Source organism: Myiozetetes cayanensis, unplaced genomic scaffold, assembly GCF_022539395.1.
Source record: "Myiozetetes cayanensis isolate MyiCay16 unplaced genomic scaffold, myiCay2020 scf2-11, whole genome shotgun sequence".
NCBI classification, from domain to species: Eukaryota; Metazoa; Chordata; class Aves; order Passeriformes; family Tyrannidae; genus Myiozetetes; species Myiozetetes cayanensis.
Genome location: NW_026087411.1, coordinates 32,010,452 through 32,031,115, shown reverse-complemented (window position 1 = coordinate 32,031,115; position 20,664 = coordinate 32,010,452). Strand labels below are relative to the sequence as shown.

The 20,664-nt window shown below is 36.7% G+C and overlaps 1 protein-coding gene across 10 annotated transcripts in view; it reads left to right on the top strand.

Annotated features, from left to right (window-relative positions):
* LTBP1 (latent transforming growth factor beta binding protein 1) overlaps positions 1 to 20,664 on the top strand; it is a 188,647-nt gene that overhangs the window by 71,744 nt on the left and 96,239 nt on the right. For 9 of the 10 annotated variants that reach the window (XM_050315045.1, XM_050315040.1, XM_050315038.1 and 6 more), the window contains 2 exons: positions 13,670 to 13,894; positions 16,509 to 16,786. In XM_050315045.1, coding sequence (XP_050171002.1) covers positions 13,670 to 13,894; positions 16,509 to 16,786 — 503 coding nt within the window. The remainder of the gene's footprint in view (positions 1 to 13,669; positions 13,895 to 16,508; positions 16,787 to 20,664) is intronic. The other variant, XM_050315039.1, reaches the window with a different exon arrangement.

The following is a 20,664-nucleotide window of genomic DNA, read 5'->3' as shown; positions in this document are numbered from 1 at the left end:
ACCTAATTGATGAGAAGCTTATTTCTGAAATAACTACTTAGCTCAAGAACAGCACATGATAGTTCATAGTCTGTTTTTAGTAGTGTGGCTAAGAAATTACTTTGAAATGTCCTTGAGTTTTGCACTTGAACTTGCCAGTCTGAAGAAGTTATGATGTAAGAACTTTGCAATTCGTTCAGTGTTATCAGTTTTGTCCTTTTACTGTCTCTGTGGTGGCTACCTTGTAGCCTTATTTGGTAAAAGCTTTGTTTCTACTGTTCCTGCAGTAGTTATAATTTGTGCCCTGTCAGGCTTTGTTGGTTTATGGGTTTTTTTGCTGCCAGATGAAATATTGTTTCTTTTAACAGACACTGGCAGACACTTGAAAATTTCAGAATTCTTGGACAACTTGGCTAAAAGAGTAACTTTTTAAACTTCCTGAAACAATAGTCAAGGAAGTTGGTCAGTCTGTCAGAGTATGTGTGTCTCAGAGAAAAAAAACTAAGAAAGAAAAGGATCAGGACACTAGAATTTATCCACTGCTTTATCTGGTAATTTGAAATTTAATCTGTATAAATGATGACCATGCTAGAAATATTTATTCGCAGCAGCATTGTAACAGCTGTAGCAAAATGAAGGCCAAGTATTTTTCCTCAGACAGTGAACTGAGAGGCTAAAATTGAAAGAAGGACAAATAATGGTGGGACTATTATTACTAATTATCCTCCACCTAATAGAAGACACCGGGAAAAAAAGTTATTTTCTAGATTCAAGAGCCGATGCAAAATGGTTTTGGAGAAACCACTTATGAGCATCAGTTTAAAAGACGTTGGTTTTTTTCCAGTCTCCCTTTGTTCTATAAATAAACTTGAACACACAGCAGAATGAATTAATAATTTACTTACAGGTAGTTCAGCATAGGCTTTCCTAATCTGAACTACTAGTGGACTAAAATTCTACCCTGTAATATAAATGTACCATTCTGTAGTCTAAGCAACACTCAGGGTTTTAATGCATCTTCAGTTATGGGCCATCAATATTCAAATTCCAAAGAAAAATTGTATTTTAGGGATTTTGTTGCCATTGATATCCACATCTGTTTCCAAGGAATGATTTCTTTCCCCCTTGTATTTATTGGTACTTGTCATCAATAAATAGCTCTGGCTTCTACCATAGGTACTTACAGTATCTGTGAGCTCTCTCTTCATAATCTTAAAATAATTATTCTAAATTGACATCTTTACCTCTGATTCTAATGGGGACCAGATGATAATTTAAAGAAAAGAGATTTTTCTGTCAGGTGATTTTAATGAGGTTGAACTTAGACAAGCCTGTTAGCAGTTCATTTCCACTCCCTTGCTCACCTTAAGGGCTTCAGGCCATCACTGTGAAGCAAAAGTCCATCTGCTCTCAAAGTACTCCCCAAACTATATATTACAGAGAACACAGTTTTTGGATGTGCAGTCATAGGAAAAACCACAAATGGAAATGGTACAAAATCCACACCTGCAGCCATTCAAAAACACATGGAGTATGTTTCCCTCAAAGTTAAAGTAAAACAGAACACAAAGTTAAAATGCATAATGTTTTATTTTACTGTATATGGTTTTAATTTATAGGGATTAGTTTATGTACATCTGACTTGAAGTACTGTAAAAAGAGAACTAAGAGCGCATTTATTTGAGTGATTACATTGTTGCATATTCAAATAAACACACTACCTTGTACAGCTATAATTTTGTTATTGCTAAACTAAATGTCTTTGCACATACCTCACTGAAGACGAGGTATATACCAACTTTGGCTTAAAGAAGAAAGTTTCCTTTGAATTAAGCAAGTACAGAAGAAAGAGTCTGAAAAATTTTTCTACTGTTTAAAATTATCATTTATCATGGATAGATTTCTTAGCGAATGCGTTTGTATTTAATGTGTCTGGACATAGCATGATGAGAAGGAAGCAAGCTGCTCTACTGATCACAGTCTTTCCCAATTCAGCCTCTCTACTGTTTCTTCTTGGTTTGTGTATTCTGCTCCAGATAATTCCCCTGTCTCTGTACCATGTAGCCCATATAACTTTCATCTATCCATTCCACCTATAACTGGTTCTTAGATTTAAACATCACTGTAAACTGAGAGGCCTATTTTTTAGTGTAAAGGCCCTGAGATTTCTGGATCTTTCTTTTGGAACATGGACTCTATCTTCATTATGCATACATTTAACCATAAAATATCTGAACTGTTAAAAAAGGGGAACTATGAATTTTCAACCAGGGATTTATTAATGGGAATCAAAGTGAAGTCCATGGGAACTGTAAACTTTTTTTTTTTCTTTTTTCTTTTTTTTACAAACTTCTTGCAAAGTCTTTAGGGATATTCAATAAATAAAAGGAAAATTTTATATTTGTGGATTGCACAGGAAGAGGGTTTTAAGAAACCCAGTCAGAGTATTTTTCATCTGTATCTTATTCAGCCAAATACTTTGTTGATTTGCCATGTTGGTTGCATTTTTCAGTTTAATTTAAAGATGATAAACTGAGCTATTAAATAAAATTTCTATATTTGATATTATTCAGATATTTCAAGTTTAGGAGAACTTTCAGCAACTTTTCATCTCATAATTTAGGAATGAGCTCTTTGACTTCTCCTTGAGAGAGACTGCCTCTGTCCATAGGTTTTATAGGACAGTGGTCTCCAAATTTTTTTGATTGCTTGTCCCTATTGGTAAAATATTTTTGAACATACATCCCTAATATATGTATATTTCTAAATTCTATATTATATAATTCATCTATTATATAATTCATCTCTATGTGATCTCTATATCATCTACATTATAAACCATGTACAAAATAGAAAGTTAAATGGATGAAAGATAAGTAAACTCTGTTTTGAAAATTTATTACTGGTACAAACCATATTTTTTTCCAGCATCGAGATAGATTGTCTTGCACGCCGTCTGGCGTGAACACACCCTGCTTTGGGAGACCAGCTTCATAGCATAAGCTGTAATATTACCTTTTTGCTGTTGGTACAGTCCATCGTGTCTCTCTAACTTATTGTTTGATTATACTGAATGCAGCCTGCTATGTTAGATGCATGTCGTGGCCAGCAGCCAAGCCCCACACAGCCACAAGCAGGACTGGGGAGAGAATCATAGGGGTGCAAACTAGAAAACTTACGGGTTGAAATAAAGGCAGTTTAATAGGAAAAGCAAAAGCCACACAAACAAGCAAAGCAAAACAAGGAGTTAATTCACTGCTTCCTGTGGGCAGGCAGGTGTTGAGCCATCTCCAGTAGAGCAGGGCCCCATCATGCATAACAGTTACTTGGGAATAAACTTCATTACTCCAAACCTCTGTGCCTTCCTCCTTCTTCCCCCCACTTTATGTACCGAGCATGATGTCATATGATCTGGAATACCCCTTTGGTCAGTTGGGGTCACCTGTCCTAACCTCCTCACAACCTCCCATGCACCCCCAACTTCCTTGACAGCATAGCAATACAAAAAGCAGAAAAGACCTTGGCTCTGTGTAAGCCCTGCTCAGCAATAACAAAAACATCTCTGTATTATCAACCCTGTGTTCAGCACAAATCCAAAACACAGCTCCATACTAACCACTGTAAAGAAAGTTAACCCAAGCCCAGCCAAAACCAGCACAATGCTATATATGTAGGTGCTAGAACACCTTTTTCTAGCTAATCAGAGTTACGTAGAAAGCCTGTTGTGGCGAAGGGGGAACAGCTCTGGGGAGTTGGGTGCATGGTTAAATTGCTTGGAAATGGACATGAGCAGGCAGAGCATTGACTGTATTTCAGGTTTACTCAGCCTGTGCAATAATTTATACAGCTATTGTGCGCTGTTATAAGAACTGCCGTGAGTGGTGAAATTGTGTGGTTTTTAATGGATTTCCAACTGTATGTTCTTGACAAAGTAACCTTTATCTTTCCTACTCACAAGCAGTGACTCTGCTCCTTTCCTCCTTCAGAACTCCAGGATTTGAGTCTCTTGCATTTCACTGGTCTCTGATGATCTAATTTATTACTCAAACGCTGAATAATATCCTCCGCAATCCTTGTATTCTGTCAACTCCCTAGGAAACTTTCCAATTGCTTGTGATGTAACTAGTGCCAGAAAATCATAGATAGCCTATGTTTTTCAAGTTTTTTAACTATTCCGGGGTGGTCTGGATTATGAGCTGTTATTGGTTAATGAATATTCACTTGAAAGATTCTATTCCTACTTTATTCTTCTTGTAAACTTTTTCACACCAAAATGAGCACTGTGGTAATGTCATAGTAATCAGAGAGCAGTCTCCTGATGTTTGGAAATTTTTGTGATGACTGTAGTTTTTGTGGCTTTTTCTATTCTAAACATAAGTCTGTTATTGGAGGATGTCTTGTGGTATGGCAGCATGCAGTGGATCAGTGTTTGTAGACCATTTTGAATTTAAGTTTGGGAGTTCATCTCACTCACCAAATCATACTGAGGTACCTCAGTCAGGAGCCTAGTAGCTGGTGATAAGACACATGAGAAATTCCACCCATGTGACAGCTTGGCCTGCGGGTATCCTGAGTGGCCTGCTGGGCAAGCCTCTCTTCCCTGAGAGAGTAAGAAACCTCAGGTAGAGTCATTCCCAACTTATATGGCTTAAGAAGGCAAAAAGGTTAAATGTGATGAATCTCAGCAGTTGTGTTTTAACCCCAGCCAGCAACCAATTACTATGCAGCCACTCCCTACCTCTCTTACCAGCAGGATCATGGAGAGAGTTGGAAGGGTAAAGGATGGAAAATTCATGGGTTGAGATGAAGACAGTTTAATAGGAAAAACAAAAGCTGCACACACAAGTGAAGTAAAACAAAAAATTAATTCCCTGCTTCCCATGGGCAGGCAGGTGTTCAGCTGTCTCCAGGAGATGAGGGCCCTATAACACGTAATGATTACTTGGGAAGACAAACACCGTTACTCCAAATGTTCCCTCGCTTCCTCCTTTTTCCTCCCACTTTAAATACTGAGCATGATGTCACTTGATGTCACATGGTATAGAATATGCTTTTGGTCAGTTTGGGTCACCTGTCCCAGCTGTGTTTACTCCCAATTTTCTGTGCACCCCTAGTCTTCTTGACAGTGTGGAAGTACAAAAAGCAAACAAGGCCTTGGCTCTATATAAGCACTGATCAGCAGTAACAAAATCATCTCTATATTATCAACAGTGAATTCAGCAGAAATCCAAAACCTAGTCCCATACTAGCCACTGTGAAGCCAAAACCAGAACATCAGCTTAAACATCGATTATTCGGTTGCCAGAAATGGTGAGGGTGCTGATGTCCCTGGCCAGTGTCAGCTTTGCTGCTTCTGTGGTCTTCAGAGCCTTTGCATGGCAGAGGCATGCCCAATTGCTTGAATGTTTCTCAGAACATTTTTCTGTTTTGTCTGATGGTAATCAAGTAGTTAGATGTCTAGGAGCAACTCTTTTCTCTGCCTTACACTACTGGGTGTTACTCCGTGCAAGAGTCCAGTACATTTTTGGAAACAGCCTAATAGGAGAACGGTATCAGAGTAGAGAACCAGGGACTTCATCAGATTATAACAGTGCATGAGCAATAACAGCCTAGTGTCATTATGGTCAAGTTACTCATTAATCCTCTTGTCCTTTAAGGTGGGTAATGCTGCTCAGTTAACACCTGAAGGAAAGAGTAGAGTCTGGAAGGATCCTGTAGCAATAAAGATGCCTGCTCTTCATTGTTACCTGTCCTTCTGTTGAAATCTTGTTTTACTGCAAGTGGGTATGTTACAAAATTAACTAATACTTTTTAGTATTACACATCCTCAGGCACATAAAACACAAAAAGAGTAAGTCTTGAAAGCCCTGGGAACATAGAAAGATTTAGTTTTCATCAGACACTGGGCACCTTAATTTCAGTGTTCCCACTTTCACAATGGCAATTAATAAGTTATTCAGGATTGCTTAAAGTGATACCTATAAAGTTCTTACCCTGCAGCATGGTATTTTGCAATCTGTTTGTTTTGTATTCTGCAGGAAATTGTTTTAAACAAGTGTGCTAATTTGTTACCCTTTCAAAGCCAGCTTTCCCTAGTTGCTTTATTTCAGTTGCATTTATCTTGCACAAAGAGCAAAATTACTGTCAACACACCAGAAATCTGAAGAAATGTCTGAAGTAGCTCTTCTGTATGTGTTAGCATAATTAACAAGGATCTGATGTTTGACCATTTATAATGCATTATTTCCTGATAAACAGTAACTGGGTGGGTTTTTCTTAGTATGCTGATTCTAAGCATAACTGTTGTCTTATAATCAGTATATCAGGGTGAGCTCTAATAAAATAATAGATTTGCCAACTATGATTAGGGTAGGAGTGAGTCAGATGACTCCTTAATGCTCTGTCTCCTTGCCTGTAAAAATAGTGTCTGAATCATCTCTGATATTGAGAATATTGGAAGCAGATTAAGCAAAGAGGGACTGAGCATTGTGCCTGTTAGTGACTCAGAATTCTCCTGTCAATTGTTTTGCAACTACCATAATTTTTGCTATAGTAAGCACAGCTTTAGGCTATTTTCCATGGCAGAGCATGCATTTTATTTTTCTGATAGCATTGGAATATTCTAAGACTGTTTTTCAACCATCCTGTTCTTTCCAAACTATAACGCTAAGAGGTTTTTTGGCTGCTGTTGGTCAGATGATGCTATTTCAGTCACCTACACACAGACCTGTGGTTGCGTTTGACATGTCTGAGATAGCTGGCCTATCCCATGAGTTTGGAAGGATGTGATACAGGTCCTGTGAAACTCCCATCCCCTTGAAACCTGCAATGAGGTATGGGGCCATATGGATGTCCCTTGGTTGACTTTGTGTATATCTTCAAGTTGCTAACACAATTTTTCTTCCTGAGGTGTTTTAAAGTACTGAGTTTAAAACTGAGGAAGACAGGTGAGTAGTGCAGTGAAATTATCTTGTCCATCTTCATTGTGAATTTCTTACTGATCATGATGCTCACTCGACAAATATATATCTCTCTAAATTGTATTGCAGCCTTCTCCTTTATGATCTGAACTTGTTTCCCCATTTTCGGTATTGGGATCTCCCATAGTTGACAGTGTAGTCTCCATTACAGAATGAATAATTCCCTGCTGTTGGTATTGTTTTATACTGAAAAACTGAGACATAATGCTATGTGCATGTGGACTGAGACAGCTAAAATGTTAGCATGTATGTTGAAACTTAAGTTACAGGTGATAGAGATTTAGAAATTTGGTCAACTTGCTGTAATGTGGACACAGAGAACTAAGGCAATACCTGTCTGATTCTGGTTTTCCTTGTGTGGGATTTCACAGCTTTCCATTCTCGATGAAGACAGCATCCCTTCCTCTTTTTCTTAAGTAGACAGTTATTCTTTTCTAGTGTATACCTCATTTGTTATGCTCACCGCACCTTATTTACAGTGAATTGACACTGCCATTAAGTGATGATAATGATTAGACAGCCTTTCAGCATATCAAATAAAGCTCAATTACTCATGGAGGTAATGATCATCCCAGAAGCACAGCCTATATTTACCAACTGAGTTAGAGAATGAATTTTAAATTGAAAGTTTGCTGTTGGGAGACATGAAATGTAAAATTCCTGAAGATGTAGGTGATCTGAGGTTGTGATGCGTTCTTCTACTTGGTGATTTCTGTGTAGTACTGCATTAAGTAGCGTCACAGACATTCCTTCAATTAGGATTTAAGGTACTTACATGGTTTGTTAAAACTTGGTGCTGATAGTGGTACATGGAGGAGTTGGAGAAGAACTAGTGAAGTACAGTTTCGTTTGAAGAGATATATCTTCCAAAATTGTGAGAACAACAGTGAAAAAACGGAGAAAATAACTGTACTGCATTCCAACAGTTGACTTTCTTTAAGTGTTTCCTTCTAGTGTTTTATTAGGTTTTTAGTGTTTTAAATGTATTATTCTGAATCTGTAAGAGAATTTTTAAAAAAATTATGTAGTTTGTGGTTTTGGAACTGTGCTTTTAATGTGTGTAGTACAAAAAAAATGCATGTTTGTCTATAAAAAGTTTTGTAAGACAATATGACTACAGCCTGAAAATAGTTATGGCTACAACAGACATATAGTATATCTGTAAGCTTTTTCTTCACAAATGTAAACATGCAACAACTTTCAAACAACTGAATTGATAAATCATCAAATTGCCATAGGTACGATGACAAATCTAAAGCTTTCTTAGTGCAGTGTCTTTAAAAACTTAGCATTAATACTGTTTTGTGTGAGAGGAAGGTCTTAATAAGAAGTGGTTATATGTTTTCCTGAGAGATGTCATTGTTCTGCATTTTTACCCCCAGTGTTGTTGTTTTTTAAAAAATAATGTTGATAATGCAAACGTAAGAAAATTTTGCATACAGAAACCAACACTTATATGCAGAAAAGCTTGGTTGTATTTTAGAAGTGTTAAACTTTTTTCAAGACTCTTCTTTGTGGCTAACTCTCTTGATTTTTTCTGAGCCTTTTTCTCTGAGCCTACTGCTGGAGCCCTTGCCATCAGATTTACTTCTAAAAATTGTGTTTTGTTATTGCAGTAGAATGTTTATGTTAAAAGTTGTCAAAATAAAAACAATAGGATGAATTCAGAGATATAATACTATTAAGGCCAGTTAAAGATTTCTTTTTCCCTTTACTTCCCTAAGCACAAGTTTGTAATATCAAGATTATCTTAATGTTACTAAAATAACCAAATAATGACTTTTTTTTTTTTTTAATTTACCACATCTTTACATAACACTTCTGAATTACAACCACAAATCTGAAGAGAAAACAATTTAGGATGAATTTAGTTAGAAAGTTAAGGGATAACAGGTGAGATGTAGGGAAGAGTCTAAACTTGAGGATACTATCATTAGTGTAGTTTCATGCCCCTGTGCCTTTTGTGAGTTCTTGTTAGAGTTTCTGTGATTAGAAGGAACTAAGTTTAGAGTGATTGCATGGACCTATGTTTAGCACCTCTGGTTTTCAACTTTCACCTAAAATTTGTGATGTTGAGAAGTGCTGCATTTACAAGAATGTTGCTTCCCCTCAGTGAATGCCATCCCTGCTTTCCTGTGAAAATTTGTGTTGGGTAGAACTGTGTACTAGTCACTGCACTTTCTGTGTACTAAGTAACAGCATGGATGAAAGATGCCCAAACAGCTGTGGGGCATGTAGTAATGCTGGATGACTGTAGTACTCAGAGACAAAATTAATCTGCTCTTTGTGATGCATCCAGTGGAAATACTGTAATATAAATGAGCAGTTCAGGGTTGTCCTTGGAGAGCCTGTTGACGTAATTGTGAATAGTGCTTACACTTGAATAGTTGATAGCATGTAAGTAGAAAAGGCAAAAAGAGTGGTGAGGAAAAGTGGGACAGAAACTCTTGTGTTCCCTGAGGTGTAAAAAAAAAAGGAATTTGGAGAGTCAGATGAGGAACATTTCAAAACACTTCCTTAACTTTCTCAAACACTGTTACAAGAAGGGAGTTTCCATCCATCCTAAGGGCTTGTTTGGGTAAGCATGGGCTATTTATGAAGAATTAGGAGGATTTAGGTACTCGGAACTTGTTTTGTTACACATTGTTTTGATTAAATGAAAACATTTGGACTTGATTAAATTAATTTATCTGGAGCTGTTCAAGGTTGTTTAAATATTGAAAACAAATTAGATTATGTAATTATGTGGACAAACTGTGTATCAGTGGTTTCTTAGCTGCTTTGTTGATGATTTCATGCCCTGTTCTTGTGTTTCCAACCTGTAGCTGTGGCAGCTTTATTGGGATTCATCTTGCAAGTGTTCTTTTTCTCTGCCTTGAGCCTTTCAGAGACTATCTGTGGGGCTTCTTGATGCACCTTCTCTACTTGGCTCATTTCAAACAGCGATACCCACCAAACTATGCCAGACTGAAAAGAGCTAAGGCTTTTGGATGCCAGAGAAATCAAAACTTGCCAATTAAATTCCTGATAATGGGAAGAATACTTAAAATGTTTGTATTTATTTAAACCTGTCTCCATGTTTCTAAAGGAGGTATGTTCATTGATGGAAAAAAATAATTTTGTTCAATTATATGTTGGCTGCTCCTTAAGAGACCATTGGGAGACTTACATTACAGCAGACCCAAATGTGGAATTTGTTGCCTTTCTTAGGTCCATTAGTACTTTCTTTGCTTTGTCTGTAAGATACCCACACGTGACCTAATATTTCCTCTCATCTTATGTGACCTATTTTAACATTTTTACCAGGCTTTAAGCAGCTAGAGTGTTTTGCACCATAATGGGTATTTTTATTTCCTCTTTTTTTTCCTTTTCAGAGGAAATGGCAACAGCCAAGTGAGAACCAATGCACTTTGTCTGAATGCCAGTTGTGAACATATGTGCAAACCCTACATCTTCCAATGGTCTCTTCCAGCACATGGGTCTGTTTTTGGTTGGGAATGTCCCCTATGCCTCTGGCAGTATTCTACCATTCTGTTTAAGTTCTTTAACCTCAATGACAAGACAAAACAAAGCAAAATCTCGCATCAGAGGTTGAGCTGTTCAAACATACCCTGGCTTTATATCCTGTTCCTATCTTAAATGGTCCTTTCCCCAGGGCTCCTTGGTCTTTACTAAACTGAGGTTCCCAGAGGCTTGTCAAGCAAAAGTAGAGTTTTCTTCCTTTGCCTTTTCAGAGGCTTACCATCCTCCAGCTCACTTTTCTCAAGTGGTCTGTGTATAATTCCAGCTCTAGTGAGGCTGTGTGCCTGTGATTTCCAGCACCAGTATGTAGCCCCTTCTCCTGGCCATAAACTACCTGAGGAAATAACACAAGAACTGTGTGTTCTGCTTACACCTACTTAAAATTAGCAGAAATTTTATTTCAGTGTGGGTGGTGGTTGTTTGTTTGTTTGTGGGGGGTCATGTTTTGGTTAGGTTTTTTTTATGTTCTTGTAATATTTACCATTTGAAATTGTCAAGTTTTGAGTTTAGCCTGGAGATTACATCCTATTTGTTTTTACATGGCTGAATTTAACTTAAAATTGTATATTTCAGAATTTAAAATTTGTATTACAGAATTTTATATTCTCAGAATAGATTTCATGTATTCTCATTGAAAGTTCATTCTTCGTACAGGCCAGACCTTCAAGAGATGTAAATCCATATCAGTTGACTGAGTGGTTTGCACCACATGTTAATGTGGGCAGCTTGGAATTTGTATTTCCTGTTATGTATAAATATTGAGGCATTAAAAATTCTTTACTACTTACCTCATACTAGACCTTTTAGAGTCATTTGTTTGCACTTATTTGCACAAGTTATTTGTGTGAATACCCACACAACTGTTTGCCAGTTATGAAAAGGGAATGAATACACTCTTTTCTATTGGCATCTTCCTTCTCAGTACTTTTAGCACAAACTTTTTGCCTTAAGCAAAGCTTTTCACATGTCCATTCATTCAATACCCAGTGGACTCCTGCAGGAGAGGCATGCCTGAAGAGTGCCCTGTAATGCAGAGATAGCCACACAACTTGGCCTTCTAGATACCAACTGCTTTATAGGAACAGGAGGTCAGAAGAAACTAATTTATTTTTAGTATCAAAACTGGGTATATTTATATTGTTTAAAAGGTGCATTTTGCACGTTACCTTATTGCTTTGAGGCTGGAGAGTGTGGGAAGAAAATCTGTGGGTTAGACTTCTTGCACTCAATGAATTCCACAGTGAGACTGTTTCTATTTGCCTTTGTTTTATTGTACTTCATTCAAACACCAAACTGTTTCCCCCGTGATGCTGTTGTGCACGGTTTCATTCTGTGATGTTACTTTTGCAGAAAAAACACCTTAGTATTCAACCTTGCTCAGGCACATCTTTAAAATTACTGAAATTCTTTTTATGTTGTCTCCACTACAGTGCACCCACTTGTTTGTGACTGCTCAGAAAGAAATGGTACCAGAGAGATAGCTGTCATGCTTTAGTTACTTCTGGGGTTGACCCCCTTCATTTTGTCCTGAAGTAACAGCAGTTATGTAAGGACATCTTTTATACACTTAGATAAAGTCCCAACATGGATTGGGACGCAAAAAAGCGAGGCTTGCACTGGCATGGACAGCCTTCCAGCATCAGCTAGGCCTGCTAGCACGGTCATACAGCTTGAAGTACTTTCCGTCAGTTTATATGACTTTAAAATATGAGATAAGAGAAGAAAAATATTAAATATACATTTACAGAGCACACTGGAAAAATAATTCTGACTGTTTACATTTGTTCGTGGCCCTATCTGGCGATCAGGCACTGTCTGTGATGGGCCAGGTTGATTGTACTGTTTTTTGAGCACCCTTCCTGGGCCAAGGGAATTACGCAGCTAGGTGTGGAATTCCTTGGGCTGTTGAGTGTCTTACTTTGTCTTCTTGTGACACTCAACACACAGGTTCCTTTTCCGATACTTACCTTCTATGGTATTCATACTAGTAATAGTCTGTGCTTATCCAGAGGTTACAGAACCTGGAATAATGAGCACTAGGTTCTTGATTACCTTGTATTATCTACAGTTTCTCATTTTCGTCATAATTCGTTGTAGACCAAGCAATACCAACCCAGCAAAATTCCATGATTACTGTAAATATTTTAATTAATTTATTTTCAAAAGTTAGAATTTATCTTAAATCTGACAGATGAATACTGTATGTTATTTCTCAAATTATATTTGATTTCTGAAAAAATGACCTTACTCCATCTTGACCCAAAACTTATGGTATTTTTCCTGTTGTTTTCACATCATTTAGTTCTTGAAAATGCTGACAGCTCAGCTAGATGGTGATTCATTAGAGTCCTACATCATATTTTTAGAAAGTACTGAACCATACCTATTACTGTTTGTATCTCTTAGTTAAGAAGTAGCTTTCATTTGATGTTGACATTTTTCATGTATCATCTCATAATTTATATTTGTGTAGATGTACAAGTGCTTAACTGGCATAGAAGTAATCATCCTTGTCTTTATATTGGAGTCTTTATATTTTAATACTTTGGATTTTTTTTTTAAATCATTTGAGTAGACTCTCTTGATATTTTTATGATCTTCATGGGTGGATGCAAATTAACTTCTTTTATCTGAGTGAGGAATGTTAAACAAAAATTCAGGTAAAGAGTTTTATAGAGAACAATCAAGGCTTAAAGTGAAAATGGAAAATTTGTCCCCAGTACTGTCCACACTCTGAGTTTTTCCCCAGTGTTCCAGGGAAATGTTAGTGGTCCAGGACTTTCAGAAATGGGAGGCTGACAAAATAAGAGTACCTGTACTGAAGTGTGAATAAGAAGTTAATAATAATTAGTGTCTTGCTTAATAGCATAATGAAATAAAATAGCTGGGATAGCTAAGGGAAGAATGTGCCTTGACATGTGAAGAAGATGCGAACAAGGCATTCAAGGCAGGGTTCAAAAGGAGGGTTTGACATGGAATGAAGGTGAGAACCATGATAGAAGTCTCAAGGAGGGGAAGGGAAGTGGTTCTACCATAAGGCAATTAAAAGATGGATAGTCATTCCTCAGATGTCAGAAGAACAAAGGCCTCCAGCCCCATTCCTTTCCTCCTCAACTTTTGTGTGGTATTTGGTCAGATAATACTAAGGTTACTCATTAACAAAATTTTTCTTTCTGTTTTCATTTCAGTGATTTGCCATCTTCCATGCATGAATGGAGGCCAGTGTAGTTCTAGAGATAAATGCCAGTGCCCTCCTAATTACACTGGTAAACTTTGTCAGATCCCTGTGCAGACTGCCAGTTCTCCAAAACACTACCATAACCCCCAACAGGTGAACAAGGCTGTAGGATCACAAGTTATCCATTCTACTCATACTTTACCACTGACGATGTCTGGACAACAAGGTGTAAAAGGTAACTTCTTCCTTGATAAATGTTTTTGCCTTTAAATAATTTTGGGTATTCAGCCAGTAACAGTAGTGATATACCTACATGTATTGAAGATAAACACCACAACTTAAATCATGAGCTCACCAGAATGGCCAGAACATATTTTGCTCAATGACTGAAGTAGTAAGAAATAATAGTGATATTGAAAAGAGTTTTTAAGTAAATTTACTTTGCCTTATGGTACAATTTAGTACAGATTGCTGAGTCAAGGAATAATGCAGGGGGTTTCTTCCAGAAGTGTAGACCTGTTCAAAAAGATAACGTTTGTGGCTGAACACAGAGTCCATAAATTGCAGTATACCTAGACAGAGAGTTTCAGGTCATTCCATAGATTCTAATGGAGGGAAGAGATGATGCTTTTCAATATAATAGAAATTTAAATCTAACGTAAAACTGAAAATACCATCTGTGTTAATCTTACATAATTTGGTAGAGTCCTATAAGTTAATTTTGTGGTGAACTTTTTAGTGTAGGTAGGCCTTGCTATGATTCAGTTAAATAGAACATTCTTTCCAGGTCAAAGAAAAATACAATTTTAAAAAGGGTAAGCTTTTCATACTGCTAATGCTGTGAAGAAGGCAGAAGATAAGAAACAAGGAAATCTGTCATGCTAGTCAAATATTGCCCCAAAAAAGTTCATTCAGCTTCAGATTCTGTTTTCCTTAGTACTTTTTTGGTGAGGTGACAAGTTCTGATGACTTTGAAGAGAAGTGTTGAATTTGTCTCTTGTGTGTCCTATGACACCAGGTAGCATTTTATCTGGGTGGGATCCTGTCTATATGGAGTGACCCCTGAAAGTCAGATTCACAACGTATGAATTAATGTGAATTTTGTTTGTTTGTCTGAATAGTCAGCTTGATTTTTTCCTCTTTTTTTTTTTTTTTTTTTCCCCAAGAGTAATTAGCTCTCCAAGGTTGGTACCTCTGAATAAAAGCAAAATAAATAGGTAAAGAGGTGAGAAGGCTCAGTTGCTGGCAACTAGTTCCTGAATAACTTTGCTAAAACAAGCCAAACTATTTATATGTTAATGATAAATATAATCTAATGTAGTAATTCTGTTTTCAGAAAGTGACGTAGCTGTGAAGGGAGTGTTGACAGTATCCTGGAAACACAATATTTTACAAGTACTTTTGAGTATCTGCTCAGTCAGAAGAAGAGACTGTAATTACCTAAACATTTAGCAGAGCAGTGCCTATGTAATTACAGATGAAATAATTTTAGACAATAGGGTGGACCATAAAAACCAAATTTTTAAGACGTAGCTGTTTTTCAGATCTATAGTTCCTCTCTTAAAAAGCACAATAGGTTTCTCATTGCTAAACAGTCCAATCTCTTGAATAATTTTTTCCTGACCTTCAAGTCCTCATAGGAACCATTAGCAGTCACAATGCCTTTTCTTCTCTTTCTATGCACAAATGAGAATGTTGGATTGTTGAGAGAGGAATATTTCATTTCTTTAAAGGAAATAATAAAACAATTAATCCTGAAATGGCTGGCAGAAATAAAAATCAGCACATCTAGGCAGTGATCCAAGACCTGGAGAGGATTGTGATAATAATACTACATGAGAGGACCCAGCCTAAATTTGATGTTTTCAGCATCTGAACATCTCTGGTTGGATTGATAGATTAAAGTAGAGCAATTAGTGATTTCTTTTGAGGACTAAGATATTTTTTAAATTTAGGAGCTAGAGAAACTAGTTGAAGGGATTCCTCTTCATACATAAAAATGTATGACATGGGAGATCGAGCCAGACCCAGGAAATGCTAACTTTGTTATGCAGCTTACAAACTGTAAAACTTTTTACACCCCTCTTCTCCGTGCCCACTCCAGTAATAATTTGAGTTATGTCTTTAAAGGGCATTTTGTGCTCCCATGAAAAGAGGCCTGAGGGTCATAAGCGCTTCTGTGCTGATTACATTGACTGGAGGGTCTCAGTCTACATACCCAGACTTAAAACTACAACCATATTTAAAAATGGAAGTATCTGAAAATAATTTTCTCCGTTTTTATCTGCCAAACCCTGAATTCAAAGTTCAACAAAGGGAGTGGTGATTTTAGATGGTTCAGATGCTGGCAACTCTTGCAGAGGCAATCTTGGGACTTGGCAGGTATATAAAGGTGAAGGGTTGAAATCTGAAGCTTCTTCTGTGTTCCAGAGAAAGATGATGGATCTGAAAAAGAAAATAAAGCTTACTATATATCCAAAAATAACCCAGTAGAGTTTGAATTCTGGAACTTTGAATGGGATTCTTATTACACAGTATGACCACAAATATTAATGTCATACCAGCCAATTTGGATATCCATGTTTGTGTAGCAGTCTTTACAATCTTATAATGTTGTTCTTTCCTATGCGAAGAGTTTTCATTTTCTTGCTTTGTTAGTGAGGTTCTATGCATTCTTTTGGCCTTCCCTCTAACCCCCAAATTTGGACTTCATTTATATTTCAGTTGCTTTGAGGCACTCTGTAAAAATTCTGAAATACAAAAACGAAATGTCTTAGAGGTGCCTAAGAAATATTTTTCACATATTTTATTACCAATTTTTTTATATGTTTTTCCTTCAATTATTTTAGTGAAGTTCCCTCCTAACATAGTGAATATCCATGTGAAACATCCCCCTGAAGCCTCAGTTCAGATCCATCAAGTTTCAAGAATTGACAGCACATCAACAGGACAAAAAGCGAAAGTACCTCAGCCAGTACATCCACAGGTCTCTTACCAAGGTCTTCCATATCAGAAGACCCAGAAAGGACATACAACTTACACAAATCAACAACCCATTCCTCATATGTTTCCTGTTTCAGTTAAAACTCAGCTTGGGCGCTGCTTTCAGGAGACTGTTGGGACACAGGTAAGAAATGTTTGCTAAGGCTTTTAAGGCAGGTAGCTTTAAAACAATACTATAAAAGAATGAGTCTTTTTGCATGTGTATCTCAACAGCCAGTATTTTTTAATGAGTTGCCCTTTTCATGGAAATTCCTATTAATCATCTTTATGTGTTTTACAGTATTGTAGGCTCATGTTTCGAATCTGTCGAAATGTGACCATTGAATGGAGTAGAAGAACCTTAGTTCAGTTAAAAATAATTTTTTACATTAGGTTTTACATATGACTATCTGAAATTTGTATCTTCTTTAAACTCCTAAAAGCATTTTCATATGAAACACAGTTTTTTATTTTTGTATATATATTTAAATATACACTGAGATCATAAGGGTATGTGAAGAGATTGTTCAAAAGTTAGTAAAATCCTGTTTTTATTGGTTATCTGATTATCTTACTGAAATTTAACTTTTCAGATCCAGAGTTTTTAAGCTGAATGTGTGCCTTAGACTGAAATTTTGTGAGAGGTTTCAGAAAAATCATGAGGCAATGTTAGAGAATGAATGTTGTTTTTCTCAGGCTAAAAAAATACTTTACGACTTTATCATTGAAGATTTGAATTTTAAATTTATCACGAATGCCACTCTGCTTTTTGTCCTTCCAGTAATATGTACCCAAAGTTAGCCAATTTTCAAACATCTAAAATTATATCTATTTTCAGTATATTCCACAAACATTTGTTAGATGTTGGCAGCAGAATTATCCAAAGACTTCACCATAGTCTGCCTTCGCCTCAGAGGGATGGCACCCATCTTCCCTGAAATGCAGGAGTGGAGTGAACTGCCCTTTACAAGTGTATCTTCTAGCTGTTTCTGTGAGCTGTCAGGGAAATTTTTTAAAGGCTCTTAAGCAGCGTGCAGCCCCTGGCCCCCAATTAAAAAAAAAATCATCACTCACAGATGGGCAAGGGGAAAGGAGCACTAATGGGGAAAAGACAGAAGTAGAAGCAGGATTCAGTCAGACCTGGGTGATGGTAATGTAGTTGTCAGATCATAAGTAGTGATAGCAGTTTCCTTCTGGAATCATAGAATGTTAAGGAATTGGAAGGGACCTTAAAGATCATCTAGTCGCAGCACCCCCCACTAGACCATGCTAGAGCATCTCATGAGGGTGATTAAGAATAATTCATTCTGAAAAATGCTGTGGAAGAAGCAAATTTAAATGTCATCATGCACCAAAAATGTTTCTAGAACATCAGAGTTAAGTTTGAGTATGGAACATTATAGGCTAGTATTCACTAATTCACAAACACTTGATTTGGGATCTACAACTAATTTACACTGGTGAGCTCTCTGTGCTTGTCTGTTTAAGGAACAGTAAAACCTTCAATTTTTTCTTTGACAACTGTTGAACCATATGTTCAAAAGAAAGTTCATGAATTTTACATGACAAAATGAAGCAGGACCTGTGTCAAACAACCATTTCTCTCTGTTTCCTAAGAATGAGCAATCTAACAAACATGGTATTATGATGCACAGTCATAAAAATCTGGACATAATTATGATAATTAACAGTTGTTTAGTATCTATTTGTATTTCTATTTGCACTCATATATAGAGGAATCCAAAATTCCTTCCTTGATCTTAGACTCGACAGTGGGTGCTCTATCTTTTATCTCCTACCTCTCATGCTTGATCATTTCCTGTGTGTTGTTTGTGCAGCATGCATGAGCAAGGCATTTTGAGTGACATACCAAAACTTTGTGTTCTGTACCTGCCCCTCATATTACAATGGTTTTAAAACTAAAGCTTACTCATCGCTCTCTGGAAGACAGTAGTGTGCTCCTTTTAAAGGAGGAGAAAAGGGAAAATATGCTTGCATTGCCCTCATGTCTGACTTGGAATCCTACTAAATGCTTAGTCACCAATTTGGATATTTTTTTTTTCAATATTCCCCAGGAAAAATGTGTCTTTGCAGTGCTCTCAAGATATGCCTTTTGATATGTAATTTAATGGTTCAATTTAGAATTGGAGTTCTAGGCTGGTATTTTGTAAAGCATTCATTTAGGACCTTGCCATAAATATAGATTTAAGTGACTTGTTTACTGTTCAAATTTGAATCTGAAATGTTGTTTTTCCTGCACTCAGGCAATGCTTATTTGTATGTTAAATATACCTTGAACTGGGAAAAACACTTACTTTTTTTTAACTTTTAAATTGATTTATTATAAAAGAATTAGTGTTTTGTTTCCTTCATATTTACTTTGCTGTATTTGAGGATTCTCTTTATCTGTGCAGATGAGATACTAAATTGAGCTTTCCCTGTTAGAAGTGTGTTGCAAGTCCTTTCTGGAGTTGATGCTGGATAATTTTGATATCCATACTTTGTTCAACAATCATCAGATTTTTATACATTTTTTTGCAGGGTGGATTGTGTACTTGGCTTCAGAAATGTTTTATTAACCATCCTGGGATCAGAGATAAATTTAGTGTACATAGAGCAGATTGATGGAAGTATATGTGTGTGGCCTCTTGTAAGCAAAGCAACCAAGTTAGTAAGGACTTTGGTCCAGGTTAAAAGCACAAGATTAAAAAAGTATCAGAATCTCTTTTGTGGGTTTATGTGCATATGTAACTTCTACCATTATATGTTTCTCTCCATCTCTTATTCTCTCCTTCTATGAATTTCAGCTACTCTTCAATTACAGATCTTTGATTCTAGTGCTCTGAGGTTTTTCTCACAACCTTCCGTGGAATATTTTTCATCTCCCAGTACATTCTTTATCACCCCACCTTTGTTAAATTCCCTTACTGTATCTCATTCAAAACCAGTTGGATAACTGCTATACTAAAATTCCAGGACAGTGTGTTTTCTGCAGTGAATTTCCAACTGAATGCATACTTTTAAAGTGAGCAACTGGAGCCACCTTGAACTGAAGCTCAGAGGACATTATGGTACAGATAGTTAAAGAATCTGGTCATATTATCAGGCCTCAGAAGACATTTAATTACTGACATAGGAATTCTTTTAGACCTTCTATTCGCTTAGCTGTCTGTAGTATCATAAGTGACTGTAACCAAAGGCAGCAACGGTGAGAAGAGGCTAGTAAAAGATGTGTGAAAGGGTGTCAGTCTACAAGTTTAGAGGACAAAGAGGGGCTAGAGGAATGAAATTTCCTAGTTTGATTAGAATAGATAAATAAAGACACATGTTTTCATAAATGCATATACACATGCATGTAGGTGTTGCTTAATTGTGACTGTTTTCTGAAGTGTCCTCAGTGCTGTGAAATAAAGTGGAAAGAGAACTATAAAAGTAGTATTAATATTTGAAATTTTAAAAAATAACATAGGAAAAAAATAGTGTTTTGGATGGTTCTCTTTTGTACTTAAGTCAATTTACTTTTCCTGGCTGTCATTCTTTTCTCTGAGTGAAATGCGTAGCAATTATTTTTCCTCTGGAAGATGTTAATGGTGGTTGCTCCAGGGTAGCTTACCATGTCACATGATATCTTGCTGTGATACCTTGCATACAAAAGTATGGCTTTCCTAGTACCACAAATATTTTTGCAAGGTATATCATAAACTAACAGTTAAGTGGCAGGCCAGAAACCTTCTGTTGTCACAAAGATATAGGAAACAAACCTTTACCTAAACTTGCACCTTGTTATATAGAAAATAATGCAGAGAACATTGAACATAAAGATTTGAAATTAGGAAATGAACGCGGTGGAAGCAGTAGGGCAAAAATCCCACTTAAGATGGAAAACAATAAGTTTCTGGAGAGCAGTATATGTTATGGTGCCTTCAAAAGCTGGAGACTGGACAGGGAAACTTGGTCATCTTAGGCCACTGATTCTCTAGGTCCTATTTAAAAGCAAGCAAATAAGGGAGATTATGTTTCTCT